Source organism: Manis javanica, chromosome 13 (assembly GCF_040802235.1).
Source record: "Manis javanica isolate MJ-LG chromosome 13, MJ_LKY, whole genome shotgun sequence".
Classification (NCBI taxonomy): Eukaryota; Metazoa; Chordata; class Mammalia; order Pholidota; family Manidae; genus Manis; species Manis javanica.
This window is the reverse complement of record NC_133168.1, coordinates 97040893-97060544: the sequence shown is the minus strand read 5'-3', so window position 1 is coordinate 97060544 and position 19652 is coordinate 97040893. Positions and strand designations below refer to the sequence as shown.

The 19652-nt window shown below is 52.4% G+C and overlaps 1 protein-coding gene across 2 annotated transcripts in view; it reads left to right on the top strand.

Annotated features, from left to right (window-relative positions):
• The window catches only part of MLLT1 (MLLT1 super elongation complex subunit), a 57703-nt gene that overhangs the window by 19569 nt on the left and 18482 nt on the right, over positions 1-19652 (top strand). For both annotated transcript variants that reach the window (XM_073220529.1, XM_073220528.1), the window contains exon 4: positions 17857-18000. In XM_073220529.1, coding sequence (XP_073076630.1) covers positions 17857-18000 — 144 coding nt within the window. The remainder of the gene's footprint in view (positions 1-17856; positions 18001-19652) is intronic.

Genomic DNA, 19652 nt, shown 5'->3' with positions numbered 1-19652 from the left:
GCCACGTGGGTGCTTATTTAGTCTGCAGACAAGTCCTGGAGGAAGGTGATCTCCCCAGTCTGGGGGGGAAGGAGCCCAGGAGGCTTGATCACCTGGTCAAGGCCATCCATGGTAATGGATGGAGCTGGGATTTGAACCAGCAGAGCGTGTGGTTGTTTGTGCACATCTGTTGCTTAAACCCCCGAGACAAGCTCCACCTAGAGAGCCGCTGTTCACAATTCTGGCCTTTGGTCACACCCAGCAATAGGACGGTACTGTTTTATGTATTGTGCTGTGGTGCCCTACCTGGAGATGTTTTGTGAAGATCAGACAGTTGTGGGAGAGGAAACCAGTTTGGTGCAGAAGCAGCTTCCCCAGGTTGGAAGACCGGCTGAAACGGGCAGCACCTGGGCTCTGCTGACGCAGGCCAGGGTCGCCCTTGGTTTCCAGCGCTGGCTGCCCCTCCGCAGTGGGTTAGGGAAGTGGATTTCCGAGGTAGTAAGTAAGCAAAGGGGGAGACGCCTGTGGACCAGCTGCTTCCAAGGCCTCAGTTTCTCTATCTGTGAGATGGGCTTCTCAGAGCTGGTAGAGGATTCAGGGGGGAAGGCGAGTGCTCGGCAGGTGCGGTCGCAGTAGGCTTGCTGGGAATGCACCTTGTCCTGTAGGAGCTGCGCTGTCCTGAGGCCAGCTGGGGAAAGCGGCCTCTGAGGCCTCCCACAGGAAGTGTGATGGTGGGCTTGCTTCCCTGCACCCCGTGCAGCAGCGGCACCTCTCAGGCACTGGGTATTTTCCCCCTAACGCAGCATCCTCCCGGTGAGGGGCCTCTGCTTTCCGTGGAGCTTGGCACCAGGACTCCTGGGAGACCACAGTCAGCTGCCCTGTGGGCAGGTTGTTCTTTTACAGATAAACCGCCTCTTACCCCCATGGAAAAAAACGGTGTTGGGGGTCTGCCTGCAGAAGTAAGATAGGTGCAGTATGTAGCCGCTTCCCCTCAGGCCACCTCTGACACACAGCGCATGTGTCCCTTCCAGTACTTCCCCAGCTCTGATTCTCCGGACACCCTGTAGGTCTCCAGTCTGGTTCAGTTCTGACACCATCTACTCGGGATTAGCACAGACCCCACAGCTGAGGGGCTCAGCCCCACAGGACTGCCCCTGCTTGCCACACCAGCCGCCGTCCAGGCCTCCCGGGCTTTGGCCTTACCGGTTCCCAAGACCTGCTCCTCACATTCCATGATTTGCTAGAACAGCTCACGATACTCTGATACACTTTCCTTACTTTTGCCAGTTTATTACAAGGGATACAATTCAGGCAAGCACATGGCAGCGCGTGTGGGCAAGGCGTGGGCTGGGCCGAGCTCCCATGGCCTTCCAGCTCCTTCTGTGTGACCGCCGGGAGCTCTCCAACCCCATTGTTCAGTGGCTTTTTGAGGTTTTATAATGTGGGTATGACTGATGACATGTCCGCCATTGGTGATTAGCTCCATCTCCGGCCTCATTGTCTTCAGGGCTTGGGACGCGGGGCTGAGAGGTCAGAGCTTCGCGCCGAGCTTGGTCCTTCAGGTGACCAGTCCCGTCAGCAGGGTGTCTAGGCTCCACCAAGAGTCATCTTGTTAGAATGAAAGACATTCCTGTCATCTTGTTACTTGTGAAATTCCACAGCTTTTAGGAGATCTGTACCAGGAACAAAGTCAGAGACCAAATCTCTTCCTAGGATGCCACAATTGTAAAAAAAAAAAAAAATCGAGGTGAAATCCACATATACACAATGAATCACTTAAAGTGCACAGTTCAGGGTCATTGTGCATTTGCACTGCTGTGCACCCACCACCTCTCTAAGTTCAAAACTTCCTGCCCCAGGGGAATGCCCCGTCGCATTTGGAAGTCATTATCCTCCCCATGCCCCCTGCCTCCGCTCTCCTTTCTCCCCAGTCCCTAGTCCAGGCGTTTCCTGCAGGAGGAACCGTGCAGTAGTGTCCATCCACACCTGGCTTCTCTCACTTAGCAAGATGTTTTCCAGCTCCATCGCATCATGGTGTGTCAGTGTTCCGTTTCCTTTTATGGGTGGGTGACGTTCCTTCGTACGGCACCTGATTCTTGTTACAGTCGTTCCATTCTACAAAGTCACCACAAACACTGAATTAGCAGAAATTGAAGGAACATTTGCTACAAGGAGAATAAAGAAAGGGTTAGCTTCCCATAAACCTCTGGTCACATGTTTGTGAACCACATCAATGTGTAACCTTGTGTTAAGTGTGTTTTTGTCTGAAGACCTTGTTTAGTATACACTGTTGATCATGAACATTGAACTCACAGCAGGGAGCGTTATACCTCTTGCCTAAGCAAAGCTTTTTCAACAAACATACTTTCTTTATAACGCACATCACAGCCTTTCAATGCTAAGGAGCCCCAGACTGCCCTCAGCACCATGCTGGGACCTTTTGAAATAGCAAATTCGTCAAGGAAGAGACCACCACCAACAGCCCCGCACTACACACCTGTTCACAGTCTGAGCTGAAACAAGAAGGCAGAGCGTCCCGTTGTTCATCATCAGCTGGGTCAGGCATCTCAGATTTCCACCATTCTGTGCTTGTGTGTGAAGGCATGTGAAAGCCGCGTGCTGTGATTGTGGCTTTTAGCGAGTAGGCAGGTGAACTCGCAGATACAGAGTGCACAAATAGTGAAGATCACGCGTAGTGTTGCTGGGTGTCCATTCACCTGTTGGTGGATATTTGGGCTCTTTCCACCTGTTCGCTGTTGCTCTTCATGCCATGTAAATATGGGTGTACGTGTGTGTTTGAGTTCTAGTTTTCAGTTCTTTGGGGAAGATGCCCAGGAGTGGAATTGCCGGGTCATGTGGCAATTCTCCATTTGACTTGTTTGGGGAGCCGCCAAACCCTCCTCTCCGTTGTCTGTGCCGTCATGTATCCCCACTAGCACAGCACAAGGGCTCCTGTTTGTCCACAGCCTCATCTGACATTTGTTATTTTCCACCCCGGTGGGAATGACGTGGCATCCCCTGGAGGTTTTGATCTGCATTTGACATTGGACATTTCTCAGATGCTTACTGGCTGTTTATGTATCTTCTTTGAGAAATGGCTGTCCGTATCCCTTACCCATTTTTTCATTGGATTTTTTTCTTTCTGTTGTTGAATTGTAAGCGTTCTTGGATGTTAAACCCTTACCATATAACATCCAGCATATAACAACCTCCTTTAGGTTGTTCTATCACACTCTGATAATGTCCTTTGATAAACAAGCTTTTTTAAATTTTATGAAGTTCAGCTTATCTATTATTTTTTCTTCCTCAGGTATGTCAGATGTCAGACTCCATTTGAAGTCCTGAAGATTTACCCGAGTTTAGTTTCGCCTTCGTTGGATAGTTTGTTTCCTACATTATCTATAGGTGATCTGTTTGGGGTTAATTTTTGTATCTGGAGTAAGGTAGGGTGCAATTAATTCTTCTGCATGTGATTCCAGGTGTCCCAGCACCATTTATTGAAGAAACTGTCCTTTCCCCATTGAGTGGTCTTATTAGCGCCCCTGTTGGAAATTACTTGGCCATAAATATTTGGGTTTATTTCTGGACTCTCCATTCTATTCCATTAGTCTTTATGTCTAGCCTCATATTAGTACCATACTGTTTTCATTATTGTAGTTTTGTAGGAATTTTAATCAGGAAATGAGACACCTCCAACTTTGTGGGATTTTTGGTTGTTTCTTAATATGGTTTTGTTTGAGGGGGCCTTTCGCAAGTCCACATGAATTTGATGTTTGGCTTTTCCATTTTCACAAAAAAAAAAGGCCACTGGAATTTGGGTCAAGGTTGCATTGAATCTGTAAATCACTTTGGAGACAGTACCATCTTAACAATATTAAATCTTCCAGTCTCATGAACAGGGACTGTCTTTCCATTTAATTAGGTCTTTTTTAATTTCATTCAGTAATGTTTTGTAGGTAGTTTTCAGTATGCACGTCTTTTACAACTTCTTGGTTAAATTTATTCCTAGATATTCTGTTCTTTTGTATGCTGTTGTAAATGGAATTGTTTTCTTAGTTTCCTTTTTGGATTGTTCATTGCTGATATATAGGAACACCATTTCTGGGTATTGACACTGTACCCCGCAACTTTACTGAATCCGTGTACTGTCTTTAGCAATTTGTGGCTTCTTTGGGATTGTCTACATGTGAGATACCATCTGCAAATAGGGATAGTTTTACTTCAGCCTCTTTTCTCCCTCTCTTTCTTACCTGATTGTTTTAGCCAGGACATCTAGGACAGTGTTGAATAGTAATAAGGAACGTGGTTATCCTTATCTTGTTTCTAATCTCAGGGGGAAAGTTTTCAGTCTTTTTCCCATTGAGTGTGATATGAGTAGTGGGTTTGTCATAAATACCCTTTATCAGGTTGAGGAATTGCCCTGCTATTCCTAGTTTACTGAATGTTTTTATCATGAAAAGATACTCCATTTTTTTTCAGACTCATTTTCTGCCTCTGTTGAGATCATCATACACATTTTTTTCCCTTTGTTTTATTGATGTGGTGTATTAACATCGATTGGCTTTCGTACATTGAACCACCCTTTCCTGGGATGATTCCCACTTGGTGTCACAAGTATAATATTTTTGATGTGCTGTGGGATTTGGTTTGCGAGTATCTTTTGAAGATTTTCTATGCACAAGGAATACTGGTCTAGTTTTCTTGCGGTATCTTGTTGGCCACTTGTGTATCTTCTTTGAAAAAGTGTCTGTTCACGTCTTTCACCCATTTTTAAATTGGGCAGAGTTTTTGAGTTCTTTATGTAGGTCCCTGTTGTTAAATGCTGACAGTAGAGCACGTTGCAGGGCAGAACGAGTGGGTGACGCGCCCTTCCTTGAGTTGGGAGCCTGAGCTCATGGCGGGAATCCAGGTCGTCATGCCCCAGACCTGTGTCACCCAGGAACCTCTACAGGCCATGGCTGAATTGTTCCTCTGGAAGTTCACCTGGGGTTGTGGCTGGGAGAGCATGCTGGTGCTGCCTGAGGATGATCAGGTGAATTGAAACACTCCCTTTGTATCCATCTGCTCCTCATCCCAGAGGCGGCTGAGGTATTTGAAGGCCTTCTTGAGTGAATTACATCTTGTACCTTCACTGTTGGTAGAAATACATAAGCCACATGTGTAATTTAAAATTTTTTAGTAGTCATGTCAAAAAAGGTTGAAATAGGTGAAGTCAATTTTAATAATGTAATTTATTTAACCAAGAAGATCTGAAAAATTATTTTGACATGTAATCAATATTTAAAAATTACTGTGACATTTTACATTCTTTTTCATATCAAGCCTTTGAAATTTGGTATGTGTACTAGATTTATGCACATCTCAGGACGTTAAATTTTATGGGAAAGCCTTGATCTCTATTTAGACTCCATAAAATTCATATTCGAGGAAGGAAGCAGATCCATAAACCCAAGCTGATCCCAGTAACTCAGCCCCTTGTACACTGTCCTTTGGTCATGATTTTTTTTAGCTTTTAATTTTGAGGTAATTTTAGACACATAGGAGAGTTGCACAGATCGGACAGGGCATTCCCGTACCTAACCTCCCCAATTGTTAGTGCCTCCCGTGACCATGGTACATGATCAAAACCAAGTCACCATTGCCACAGGACTCACCATTAACAGATTTTAATTGGATTCCCTCTTTTCTAGAATGTTCTTTTTCTGTCCTAGAATCCACTTTAGGATTCTTCATTGCATGAGCTGTCATGTCTCTTCCATCTGCTTCAGTCTGTACAGTTTGTCTGCTTTTCCTTGTCTTCCGTGGCCTTGACATTTTTATGACGTGCTAGCCAGGCATTTTGAAGAACGCCCCTCAGCTTGGGTTTTGTCTGGTGTCCTGTTGTCATGAGACTGGGGTTGTAGTTTTGGTAAGAAGATCGCAGAGGTGAAGAGCCCCCTCATCACATCATGGTAGGATGGACCGGATACTAACTCGTCTTCCTGGGAGGTTAACCTGGATCTCCTCGTTAAGTTGGTGTCTGCTGGGCTTCTCCACCATGAAGTCACCGTCTGTGCCTTTCTGTTCTGTCAGAAGTGAGTCACTTAATTCCAGCCCACACTCCAGGGGAGGGAAAGGAAGCCCCACATCCTGCTGGGCAGACTGAAAACCGCCACAGTAACTCAGTGGGCTTGGGAGAGATACTTTGAAACTAGGCAGATAATGCTTCTTTTTCAAGTTTTATCCACTAGTGCTGGCGTCCATCAGTGGAGTCCTATGATTTCTAGTTCCTTCATTCCTCCCACACTCATTAACTGGGATTTTTCTGTAGGAAGAACTGTCCCTTCTCCCCCATTTATGTACTTACTCAGTCATTTATTAAATCAGTGTGGGTTCATGGATATTTGTTCTTTTCTTTGGGTTATAATCTGGTCCTGTTGTCATCTGTTTTGTTGTTCAAATTGTCCTCACTCTGGCCAATGGGAAGTCCTTCGGATTGGCTGCTGTGCCTCTTCCTCTTGTTCCCGTGGATTTTTAGGGTGCTTCCTCACTGTCTGATGCCACAAGACACTCCAGGAACATCTTGTTTTCTCCCTGTCCCAGCTCTAGGATCAGCCTCTTTGCCAAGGAGGCCTGTTGGAGAATGGCATTTAAAAGCCACGATGTGGGAGCAGAGTGTGCTCGTTGCTCCTGGGGTGCTGGTGCGCTTGGGCTCCTCGCAGGACCACTAGGGAGCACACGTGGTGTACTCGCCGCCCCGACCCGACGCTCATTTCTGTGTCTGCCTGTATGTTAAATAGCAGCTTGTACTGCTGCCTGCGACTCCAGCACCACTGAGTTCTTTAGCCCTCTGCTGTTGCTTATTGAGCTTCTTTCTCTGAAACCTGGCTCTCATCATCTACAGTGTATTTGTGTATTTGTTTAACTCTAATGTACCTGGAAAGTAGTTGCAGAATTGTTGACTGGCCCTCCTGTGAGAGGTGAACTTACCAGCTGGGGGCCCAGTGTCTGCGTGAGTTCTTCCGTCTTTGGCTCTCCAGTATCCAGTGAAAACACTGCTTTTCAGCACTGTTTATGACAGCTCCTTCCCCCCATCATTGTCAGTGTGGTTATGTCATACATTTGTAATCGTTAGGTTCATTAGTCACCATCTACATTCTGTCTTGGGACCTCCTCCCCCTGCCCATCTGCTTATTATTATCATTTTTGTTTGTATTCGGTGAACTCTGGGTTTTGACAAGCATAGAGTCGTGCGTCACCTTGACAGCTCCACGGGGAGCAGCCCCGTCCTCCCCAGGCCCCCTCTCGCTGCCCTTTTGAAGTCAGCCCCTCCTCCACCCCCAGGCTCATCTGTTTCCCATCCCAATAGTTTTGTCTTTCCCAGATTGTGGTATAAATAGACACACAACACGTAGCCCTTTGTGTCTGAGTTCTTTTGCTCTGCGGTATACTTGATATTCATCTATGTTGTTGCGTGAATGAATAGCATATCCCTTTTGTCTGTGTGGACGTACTGCAGCTTGTGTACCCATTCACCGGGTGGGGGCATCTGGGTTGTTTCCAGATTGTAAGCGGTTATGAATAAGTTTGCCCTAAACATTTGCATACAGGTTTTTTTGTGAACGAAGGTTTTCAGTTCACTTGGGTAGATACCCAGGGGTGGGACTGTTGAGTGGCATGGTACAGGGAGGTTTCACTTCACAACAAATTCCCTGCAGTTGTCAAAAGTGGCTGCACCACGTTGCCTCCTCGCCGGCAGGGCCAAGGGCTCTTGTTGCTCTGCAGTCTTGCCCGCACAGGATGTGCTTGGATGTTTTCTTCTGCTTTTCTAACGGGGGTGTAGTGGTACCTCTCTTTAAAAAAAAAAGCTTTATTGAGGTAAGATTCATGTAATTCATCCATTTAAACTGTACATTCCATTGGTTTTTACTATGTTGAGAGCTGTGCAACCATCACCACTAATTCCACACCATTACCCCAAAAAGAAACCACATCCCCATTTGCGGTCATGCCCCATCCACTAATCTAGTTTTTATCTTTATGGCTTTGACTGTTCTGGACATTGCATATAAATGGAACCATATGGTATGTGTCCTTTGTGACTGGCTTCTTTTATTTAGCAGTGCTTTCAGAGTTCATCCACATTGTAGCGCTTGGTTGACTATATTCCATTGTGTGGTGGGCCACGTTTTGTGTGTCCATTCATCAGTTGACAGGCATTTGCATTGTTGCCACATTGTTGCCACTCACTAACAATTTTGCGTACCAGTCTTTTGGGGGGATATATTTTCATTTGTTTTGGGCACACATCTAGGAGTGGAATTGCGTAGTCTTTGGGGAGTCCTGTGTTTAATTTTTGAGGAGCCACCACACTCTGTAGACGCTTCCACTGCGGCTCACCATTCTCCATTCCCACCAGAGATTTCTTCACGTTCTCGCCAGCACTTTCTTTTTGATTATAGCCATCCCAGTGGATGTGAAGGTGGTATCTCATCAGGTTTTGATTTGATTTCCCTGCTGGCTGATGACAATAACCGGCTTTTCATATACTTGTGTGCAATTCATATATTTTCTTTATTGAAATGTTCAGAACTTATGTGTTTCTTTTTTTTTTTAATTGGCTCAGTTGTTTTCTTACTGCGGGTTTTATGAAGTTAAGAGTTCTTCATATACTCTGAATACAAGTATGTTTTTAGTAATACTGCGAGAGCGTTAGGGAGACCCCATTAGAAGGGGTTGGGGGATGTGTCAGGAAAGGTCTCCTGTAGGAGCCAGGTTTACTCAGACTTACAGGTGAGCAGAGGTCAGCCTGCAGAGAGGACAGGGAGGAAGCAGAAGGGGTATGAAGGTGGCGAACCGGGGGCATCTGAGTTCTGAAGGGAGACGGGCAGGTGTGCGAGGGAGCGGGCAGGGCTGGCAGGAGCACATTCATCCTAAGCCCGCAGGCGCTGCTGGCAGTTAAGGTGGGGTGACATGATTACACTTGCTTTGTAAAAAGACCTCTCAGGGCCGTGTGTGGTGAGTGGGTGTGCTGTTAGGCCCCCCGTGAAGGGGGTCAGGGTGCCCTACCCAAAGTGTCCATGTGGAAGGGCTTGGGGGCTGGTCTTGGGCATGGTGAGCGGTGTGGGGGAGGGAGCTGGTGGGCCGCTGCCCCTCCCCAAGCGTGTGACCCCTGAGCCTGTGACCTGGTCCTTCATTCCTGTCCCTCCCTCACTGAGGGCTGGGGCCAGCCCTAGAGGTTTCCTCAGCTTTGCCACTTGGGGACCCCGTGACCTCCCTGCTTTATACTCATGGGGACAGGCTTTGGCATGGAGTTGTTGTCTTTTCTTTGTTTTGTTTTTGAGTCATTAGCTAAGATGGATGGTTGGCCTCTGTAGCTCTAAGGCAGGGTTGGATATGACTTAACTGTCCCCTCGGATCTAAGTTTGTCTTTTTCAAATTAAAGCTGGTTGCCTCTGAGTCCTGAGTTTCTGGCTTGCAGTGATCGGCAAGCCGCAGTGATCGGCAAGCCCGAGAGGAGGGAAGAGAGCCGGTCGCAAGGTGGAGACAGGTTGTCTGCGTGCCAAGAAACTTCTCTGTCCTTTCTCAGCCCTGCCTCCGGCCCCAGCCCCACTCCTGCTTGCTGGGTGTTCCCTGGGGATTGGACAATGGCCTGGGTGCCTTCTGGTATTGAACCTGCAGCTTGATACCATTTAGAGAGCAGAAGCATGCCCTGCAGCTGACCGTGACCCCGTTACCTCTGCTCTGCACCTCTCTCTGTGAGAGGCTCTCATGCTATCCCACATCGGGAGGAGGGGAAAGCACAGCCCGTCAGTGTGCAGGCCGGATTGAAGGGCCCGCCCGGGTTTCTGCAGCTGTGAGAGGTGGGGTGGTATTTGCTGCTAAAATGAGACATCCCCCTGCCTGTCCCCCACCCCCCACAGGCCGCCACTCACTTTCCATGGCTTTACTCAAAGGCTGTTATCTGGAAGTTAACAAAGGGCATTTTGGTACATTTTATCAGGAAGTTTGAGTGGTCTCATTGAGTTTTAAAGTAAGTTAGAACGGCTCTTGCCAGCCTCTGAGCTGGAAGCTGTCAGAGGCATCTTCTTGGACATGGCCTGGCTTGTTTCCAGGTGACAGCTGTCCAGGCAGCATGGCAGGACTGGTCACAAGCCGTGGGGGCCTGGGGCCCAGGCTTTGGCCTCCTGTGCTCCTCCATCCCACCTCCCCTGGAGTGGAAGTGGCTCTGGGCTGCAAGAGCCCCTCACGGGGCTGGCGGGTTTCTCCTTCTTGCCCTTGCTTTGTATTGACACTCAGCTTGTGAGAGCTGGTCCTGAGTGATTGGATGGGGAGCCCAGACCTCCTGGTTCAGCTCACCCCTCCTGGAGTCCCCTCACCGCACCCTCGACGGGTGGGGAAGCTGCCGGCAGCATACTCCCAGGCTTGGGGTGGGGCGCGGCAGCCGCCCGTGGAGCCTGCTGCAGGCGGCTGGGCTGCTCGCGGACACCCTACTGGTTGATGCTGTGGAGGGGGCTGGCCCTGGCTGGTGGGTTGCCAAAGAGCAGAGCAGAGGGGACATTGTATGAGGAGACTCAGGAAAAGGTCAGGGGGCTGCCGAGTTGTGACAAACCACGTGAGTGCCGGCCAGCTGTGCGCCTCTGTTAGCCGGGTGACAGGGTCCTTCTGGTCCTCCACGTGGGACCCCAGAAGCACCTTCAGTGCCTAGAGGTCAGGCAGAGGAGCGCCTCAAAAGAGCCAGTGCCCCGCGGCTGATCAGAGTCACCCCAAGATGCTAGGGAGGGATGATCTGCCCCAACTTGGCACCCACCGATGCCTTCTCCAGGGTTTCTGGAGGAAGGGAGAGAAGACAGCCTGGACTCAGCTTCCCTGGGAATCTCTCCTGGATGATTATGTGTTTCTGCAAAGATGGGAATCGTGTGACTGAGTCATTTCCCCTGTGACCCTGACGCGGCCGAGCAGGGGTGGGGTAGGTGGTAATGGGGGTCCAGCAGCAGCAGCCCAGCCCTGTGTGCTCTCGGTGTGAGCTGCGGGTTCAGGCAGCCTCAGTTCCAGGCGCGAGAGAGGGTGTCCTGGGCTTGGCATAAGCAGCCCCTGGTGTGTCTGACAGCCCCGGCGGGGTGTGGGGATGGGGGCCTTGACATGGGCTCATCCTGGGGACCCCTCATCCTTTCCTCCTTTGTACCCATTTGGTCCAGGTTTCTTTCACAAATTGCCTCTACCCATGTGTGTTTATATTGGGGTTAGACTGGGGACAAATCTTGAGTTAGGGTTCAAGGTAATAGAAACTCACTTCAAGAAGAGAAATGTTTGTTTCCATGGAAAGCTGTTCAGAATGTAGCGTGTGCCTTTCTGCCTCCTTGTTGAATTTCTAATTGCTTCTCGATACACGGGTATATTCTGGCCACAGCAGTTGGGATGATGCTGAAACACGCAGAGGAGAACGGGGCCATTACCATGCTTTTGCTGTGTCAGGAGCGCAGCTGAGGGCCGTTTCCCGTGCGTTCCACATTCCCGTGCCTGCGGGCTCTCCCGCCTGGAAGCAGCGGCACCCCTCTCAGAGGTCTGCCCTGGAGCTCCTTCCCTGTCAGCGTGTGCGGATGACAGCAGTTACAGATGCTCATATATGGTGGGCTCTGGGTTCTGTTATTTCCACTTCTCGGTGAAGGGTGGGGGCACAAACAGGTGGGGTGAGCCTCGTGGGTACCCAGCAAGTACAGAAGCCAGCTTAGCTCCGCTCCAGAGTCGGGCCCCTCGGTTATCTGCTTGGAGTGCCTCTCAGCTGCTCTCAGAGCACTATTTTTGCTCCGAATTCAAAGGTACAGGAAGAAATTGTGCCTTGTACCCCTGACCTCCGGGGACTGCCCTCACTAACAGGCGTTTCAGCAGTTCGCCTCTGGCTGTTGCCCACAGTGCCGGGGGGACTGTTCTGAACCCGGCCCTGGCGGGCCCTGGGGTGCTCCTGGCAGAGCAGTTGGTCGGACTGGCGGAGGCCCCACTGCTGCCGGCCAGAGCCACAGTCCTTCCTCCCTCATTTCCGTGTGCACCCTGAACCTTCGTTTATTTCCTCCTTTCACCAACGCTCAGAAAGATGGAGTGGCCAGTCCAGGGTAGGGTCACATGAGCCCTGGGTGTCCCCTCCCGAGGGATGGTGAGCACAGTAACTCCCTCTCAGAGAGCGTGTAGGGGGAGATAAGGCACAGGGTAAAGCCGTGACATAGCGCCTGGCCTGGAGAGGGCTGCCGCGGCAGAGGGCTCCTTCAGCAGACAGCGAGATGTTCACCCCGTGGCCGAAGTGGGCCTGGGGGCCTGGGGACAGAGGGCTGCGTTGGGACTCCTCTGTGCTCCGAGTGGTGGTCACAGCTACTAGTCCGCCGAGCCTGGAGGAGTAAGCCTTCTTTAAGTAAACGCATGCACGCCCGGAGAGAATGGCCCAGAGCCTGCCGGCCAGTGCCTGCAACCCCTCGCTTTGGTCCCGTGTCTTTTTCATCTCCACCCCCAGGGTGGTCTTGAATCAAGTACTAGACGACCTGCCCTAAATTTTGTGAACATTTCAGTCTGTGTCTGTAAAAGATAAGACTTCTAAACAAAAAATCCAACCACACCATCATCTCCAACAAAAGTAATAAACTAGGAATTCTTTAATATCATCAATGTCTAAGGTTCCCTAATTGTCTCATAACTTAAAAAAAAAGTATCTGTTCAGATCTGAGTCCCGTGAAGTCAGTGCATTGCTGGTGACGGCCGTCTCTTTCAGCTGCTTTGAATCTTTTTCTCCCTCTCTCTCTCTCACTCTCTCCCTTTTGTTTCTCTCCCCTGCAAGGAGTTTTAAGCAGCTGTGTTGTTTGGCCTGTCTCCTGGCAGATAGGTCCAGGGCCGTGGTCAGAGTCAGGCTGAGGCGAGTGTGTGAACTCCTGGGGCATGTCCGGCAGGCCCCGAGGGACAAGCCTAGGCTGGGCTGCTGGAGGTTTTGAGCCAGGCGTCCTCGTCCAGCGAGTTCTGGGCTGCCCGGTGTCTGAGGGCCTTACTCTGCCGGTCCTGAGGGTGGGGCCCTGGAGATGGCCCTGGGCTGGGGTCTGAGGTGGTGGAGGGGCAGCGTCAGGGGCTCTGAGTGTGGCCAGCCAGCCCCAGTGCTGCAGGCCTTTTGCCCTGACGTGGCCCGTGCCGGGGCCGGATGCCCCGAGCTCTGTGATATTGTGCGTGCTGCTGGCTTTGGGTGCCAGCACCAGTTTGGCCAGTTCCTCTCCCCTGAGTTTGCTGAGGCCAGAGAGAGATGCTGGCCCGTGGCCAGTGGCGTAGGGAGTGGGTGGCTGCCCACGGCCGGACTTGAGAGCATATGAGGCTGGCCTTGGCTGCCTTTGCTGTGAGCTGGCACTTGTAGGGGTCTGGCCAGGATGACTAAGGCTGTGGCTTCGGGACTGTGGGTCTGGCACCCCCTGAACGGCCTGCTGCTGTCTCTTGGGGTGTTTGCCATGCGGGCTGTCTCAGCTTTCTCAGGAGGCTGGTTTTCCGGGGAAAGGGATTTGAGGAGGGGCCTGTCACTGTCTTGGAAGTTCCTAAGTGTCACAGGCCTGAGGTCTTGTCCAGGAGGAGCTGTGGAGTCCTTGTCAGGACGCTGGGACAGACACGTCAGCTGCCAACAGCTGGTCTAGGCCATAGAGGCCTGCGCACGCTGGGCTCTCCGGCAGGCCTCTGCCCCGCCCGGACGCCGCACTGCCTGTCTCTGGGGAGTCATTGGGACGCTTCTGGTCTTTTTCGCTGGCTTCTGCGTTGCCCTGTTTGGCTGTGTGGGTGTGAGAAACTTCAAGAGCCAGGGTGTGCAGAGGACACCACCTGCCCAGAACAAGTCCTGCCTCCCTCCTGCCCAGCCACGTGGCACCAGGCAGCTTCTCTGCCTCTGTTTCAGCTTCTTTATCTGTGAAACGAGCCCAGGAAGAGCACCTGTGTTCTGCACTGGGCACCATCCGTCGGTTATGTGCTTAGACAAGTGCCTGGCCAGAGTCAGCACTGTCATCTGGGTGCCCCTGGGCTCAAACCAGGCCTTCCTCTCCTCCCTGACCCCGCTCCTGGTGGTAGGCAGAGCCATGCAGACGCCTTCTGGTATCCCTGTGAGCCCCCGTCTCCCTGGGGATCCTGGCTTCAGGTTCCATCTGCTGTGTCTCATAGGTGCCTTGTCTAGCCCACATCTCTTTCTGGTAGAAGGGTAGCTCCCGCCTCCACGGTCCGAGTTGAGTGCTGTTAGCTGCATTATCACATCAGATGCTCCCGTCATACGTGGGGAAACCAAGGTGCAGCAGGCCTGGGCAGCTAGCGGGAGCCCACAGCCTTCTGCAGGTGTCCTCGAGGCCCGCGGCCACCCTCCCTCCCCAACTGGTCCTGTAGCGAGGCTCTTCTTCTGGGTGTGCAGCTTCACTGCACTGTGTCCACTCAAAAAAGTAAACCAGGGAGAGACTGAAACATCTGTGGAAGCGGATGGAGTGAGAACGGCCACTCCCCGCAGCAGCCTCCCCTCCCCTGGCTCCAGCAGTCACCTCTGTGGCTGAGGCTGGCATGTCCCTGGCCCGCCATGTCCCTGCCATGTCCCCTGGGAGCCAGTCAGACCTCATTTCTGTGTCAGTGTCTCAGCGTGTGTCTCCAGAAGATGACGACTTCCTTTTTAATAGTTGGGTGAAGAGAATGCCAGCCTTCCTTGCACGTGGGTAATCCCTTCATATCCAGTCAGTGTTTGAAGGTGAGGTTCCGTTCGAATCAGGATCTGGGTAAGATCGGAACTTTGTAGTTCGTGAGTTTCTCTCTTAAATCCCTTTTAGTCCACAGATTCTTCCATTTCTTTTTTCTTTTTCTTTTCCTTTGCAATTTACTTGTTGAAGAAACTGGGATATTTGTCCTGTAGAGTTCGGCTTTTCGCTGCTTTCCTGCCTGAGGTGTTTGTCCCTGGCACAGCCCTCTGCCCTGTGTATCCCCTGCCGGTGTGAATGAGAACCTGGCGGTAAGCGCTTCACAGGGAGGTGGCGCCCGGGTCTGACCCAGCAGTCGATGTTTGTGATGTTGGCAGGGGTCAACGGACCACGCCTGACCCCCGAGGAGTTCCACAATAGTGGTGGTCAGGCTCCTTCCTCGTGTATTAGCCAGAACGCACCTCTGAGTTGCCTTCTGTGTTTCTTTAGTGGGTCACAAACCCTGTCCGAGTTGGGACACCTGCGCGCCAGAGGATGTTTGCTTTCCAAGACGTGGATCTGGGCTTGTTCTTCCTGGCCTAAAGGCCCGTAGATGCCTCTGCCGCGGGGATGGAGCTCACCCTCCTGGGGTGGCCAAGGCCCTTGTCTCTGGGTCACCTGCTGCCAGCGCCCCCGCCTCCCCGTCCCACTGCAGCCATATGGAGTCAGGGCTCCTGGAGAGGATGCTGTGCCCTGTGACACTTCTCCCCGTCCTCTTACCCACTTGTACCTGACCAACTCATAGCCATTCTCCAAGCCTGTCACTGCCTCCAGGGGGCCTTCTGGCGCCTGCCCCTCCCCACTGTTGGTCAGACCCTCTCTTTGTCCGTCAGAGCATTTCATCCTTCTGAGACATATGAAGCATCTCCCCTGGGACATCACCTGGGGGTGTGCAGGGCAGGTCCCCACAGCTCCTGCCTCCAAGGGCTTGCCAGTGTGGTGGGGACATAGGTTCGCGGTGACAGTGCCTCTAGGAGGGTGGGCACAGGGCAATGCAGGCACCGAGAGGGGTGTCACCTACACTTCGGGGTGCCACAGTGGCTCAGCATGGGGACTTCTTTCTCTTTCTTCACGAGAAGTAGGGGAGCTGATGGCCTGGGGGAAGGTGCTGGGACTGCCTGCTGAGGTCTGTGGCTTCCCCACACTTGTCCCGTGGCCGACGTTGCGCCTCCTGGTTGGGCAGGAAGAGGAGAGGTGCTGAGCCCTTCTCCTCGCACCTTTGCTTTTGATTTGGGAAGGAACCCCTCCCCAGGCTGACTGCCCTCACATCCGTCACTCTGCAACAGGTCACATGTCCACTTCGGATGAGGGGGCATTTTCTAAGTCTGGTTTAGATGGGAGATGGAGCTCCTTTCCCTGAGACCAGGGCTGTCACCTTGCCTGTGGGCATCCACTACAGAGGCTGTGTCCTGGTGTCACCACTCACTCCCTGGAAAGCGGGATCTACGGCTCTTTCATGTGGAAGGTGTGCCTTTTCCGTGTGTGGCCTGAATTGGGGGGACAGAATTGTCCCCATGTAACCATAGGGCCTGACTCCTGCCCACTTAGTTCAGAAGTGGGCGAGTAGCCAGCCGGACTCTGCTCACTGGAGCTGGAGAAGCCTGTTATTGCTCACACAGGCCGTGTGCCTCCCGTGGCTGGGGAGGGAAAGGAGGAGCCGACTCGGCTGCAGTGGACGGCAGACAGTGGACAGGAGAAGCGTGAGCTGGCCCCGTCTCTGCTGCCTCTGTCCCAGGACTGTGAGCCCGCTGGCTGCCTACCGCAAGGGCAGGGGAATGCCAGAGTGAGGGGCCCGGTGCTTGGCTCCCCCTTCCCCAGCTCGGCTGCCCTGCCCACCCTGTCCTGAAGCCGCCCTCCAGCTGAGAAACCTTCACAGCTCCCTGCACGCCTGGTGTTTCTCTCTCCAGTGGGTAGCATTTACAAAATTGGGGAGTGAGCCACATACCAGAAAATTCTCCCTTTGAAAGCGTACAAAATTGGCGGTTTTTAGTATATTAACAGTGTTGTACAATTATCACAGTTTTATAATTCCAGAGCATTCCATCACCCCCAAAAGAAACCCTGTCCCCATTATCCATCACTCCCCATCACCAATCCCATCTTCCCAGCCCCTGGCAAATATGAGCCCACATTCTGTTTGTGGATTCACCTCTTCTGGCCATGTCACAGGAATGGGGGCACACACACTGTGGCCTTGTGTGTCTGGCATCTCACTGAGCACTGAGCACCGTGTGGTCAGGGCCTGTCCATGTTGTCATGTATGTCACAGCAGCACTCCTTATGGCTGAGTGACAGTCCTTCGTGTGGAGGTCCCGTTGTGTGTGTCCGTTCATCTGTGGATGGGCACCTGGGGGTTTCCACTTTTTGTCTATTGTAAATGCTGGTGCTTTGGACACAGTGTATAGATTTCTGTGTGAATGTATGTTGTCATTTCTTTTGAGTATCTTTCTAGGAGAGGAGATTGATATGTGGTTCATACAATTACTCTGTTTTACATCTGAGGAGCTCAGACACTTCCCACAGCGGCTGCACCATCTTACTTCCCACTGGCAGTGCACACGGGTTCCTGTTTCCCCATGTCCTCACCAACACTTGTCATTTCCCTTTGTTTTAAGTAACACCGTCCTAATGGGCATGAGGTGGCGCCTCATGGTGACTTGCATTTCCCTGGTGATGACCGATGTAAAGCGTCTTTTGGCCCTCTCTGGGCTGTTCGTATATGCTTGGAGAAATCTCCCATCCAGCAAGGGGCAGGAGCGGAGGCTCAAGGCCCAGGCGTCCCGGAGCCTGGGGTCCAGTCCCAGCACTGCCACGTACCAGTGTCTTCAAGCCTTGGCCTCCCATGTGTTGGCGGGTGCGCGAGGCATTCAGGCCGTCAGCAGGGCCGTTTCCATTAGCCGCCCAAGCGCCACCCTTAATGAGCTTTGGTTCTGCCCTGGAGCCTGCTTGGCCAGGTCCTCTGCCAATAGTAAGTTATTTCATTTTGGATAATGAAGTAGATGAGGAGGCACCTAGAGAGAGAAACAGATGAGTGTCTGTGTGGGGAGGGAGTGGAGGCCCCGCGGAGGTGAGGGTTGAGCTGACAGCGGGAGTGGGCGCGGGCATCTGCCTGTCCTCAGCGTGGCTCTCCTGCCCGTCCGCCCGCCCACTGAGTCAGACTTCCCTGTTTTCTTTGTTGCAGGAGGAGCCCAGGAAGGTGTGCTTTACCTATGACCTGTTCCTGAACTTGGAGGGCAACCCGCCCGTAAACCACCTGCGCTGCGAGAAGCTCACCTTCAACAACCCCACCATCGAGTTTCGGTACAAGCTCCTGATGGCCGGCGGGGTGAGTGTGCCCAGCGGGTGGGGGCACCCGAGAATCTGGATGGGCAGGGTACATGCAGCGCCAGCAGCCCCGGGTAGGAGGTCCCAGGTGTCCTGACTCGGTGCCGGGGTCATGTCAACTGGGAGTGACTAGTCACTCATTACCCCTGTACGCTTCCGGGTTGGTGTGGCTAATGAGCATCTCCCTCCATGGAGGGAGGAGGAATGGGCACGAGGCGACAGTGTCAGTGTGGCAAGGCGCTGCAGCCAGCTTTTAACTGGCTCGGCAAGGCCGTGCGGGCGCGTGGCCCCTGGGAGCATCCGTGGCTCCCTGCGGGTCCCCTGATGATACGCACTGCCTGGCAGCTCTGTCCCAGTGCGGCCAGACCACAGCGTCATCTCTCAGAACCTAGGCCTCGTGGTGAGTCATCTGGCGGGGATCACTGTGTGCTGGCCAAGCGCCGGCAGTGCGTGTTGGGGCTTGTGGGGAATGGTGGGGTGCTCGGTACACCTGGGATGGTTGGTTGTGGAGGAGGAGGGGCGCCCGGCTGCAGGCTGGGCTGTATGTGCCGAGGGAAGTGCAGGCCGAGGACCCAGGGCATCCCAGTGCCACTGATTGGGGTCCCAAAGTCAGAGTATTTGTCCAGGAGCTGGCCGGTGCCTCTGAGGAAGGATCCAGGCCTGGCTCATGGTGGGAGGCAGGCCCATGTCCTTGGTGCATATGGAGTTTGGGTTGAATTTCTTTGGACCTAGGAAACAGTCCCTTCCTCTTCATTATCCAGGTGGGTATTTCCTAAACTTTTTTTTCAGAAATAAAGGCAATCATTTATTCATTGCAGAAAATTTGATTTTAAGTTCTGCCAACTTCCGAGTAAGACATTATTTTGTGATCCTAACCCAGCCGATGGAGTCCAGCGGCACATAGGAAGGCCCTGGAGTCCATTTCTACAGATGTGTGTGCGAGCTCGTTGGGGAGCCCTGGCAGCAATGAGAGAGCAGGGAGGCGCTCGCCAAGGTCCTAGTCCTTCTCAGTTCTGCTTCTCCACCTTATTTTTCATGCCAAGCTATTTTCCAAAGTATTTACCAAAGGTCCAATAGTATTTCTTTGGGAGACAGGCAGGCAGACCTTTAGTGTTCCCCAGGCCTCTCAGCCGAGGAGCAAGGGACTGGCCCCTCTGCAGCCTGTGGAAGGAGGACGTTTCCTTTGCTGTGAAGAGATGAGGGCTTAATGTGCATCATCAAAACATATAAAACGGGAGTGCAGGGGAGAAGGAGGAGGCAGGGGAGAGAGTCTGGGGGCGCCTTTGGCTGGCAGGTGGGGACAGGCTCTTCCAGGAAGTGGGAGCTAGAGTGAGGCCTGCAGGCAGCGCCCCAGTCGTCTCTGCCTGGGGCTTTGCACCCTTGCTGGGGGCTGTCCAGAGAGCGGGTTGGTTGCTCGGGAACTTCTTGCCCGTTGGGGCTGCAGGCCTTTAGGGCTTGCCCTGGGCTGATGGCAAAGCAGAGCTCTCTGGTCTCAGAGGCAGCCTGAGACCTGTGTGGGACAGTGGCTCCCAAGACCTGACTGGTGGTCCTTGTGTTAGCTGTCCTGGGGGGCTGAATGTCCCCAGTGGGGCTGGCCCTTGCCATCTGGTGGCCAGTGCCGCCCGACCCCCCTGTGCTGGTGTCAGAGCTGGG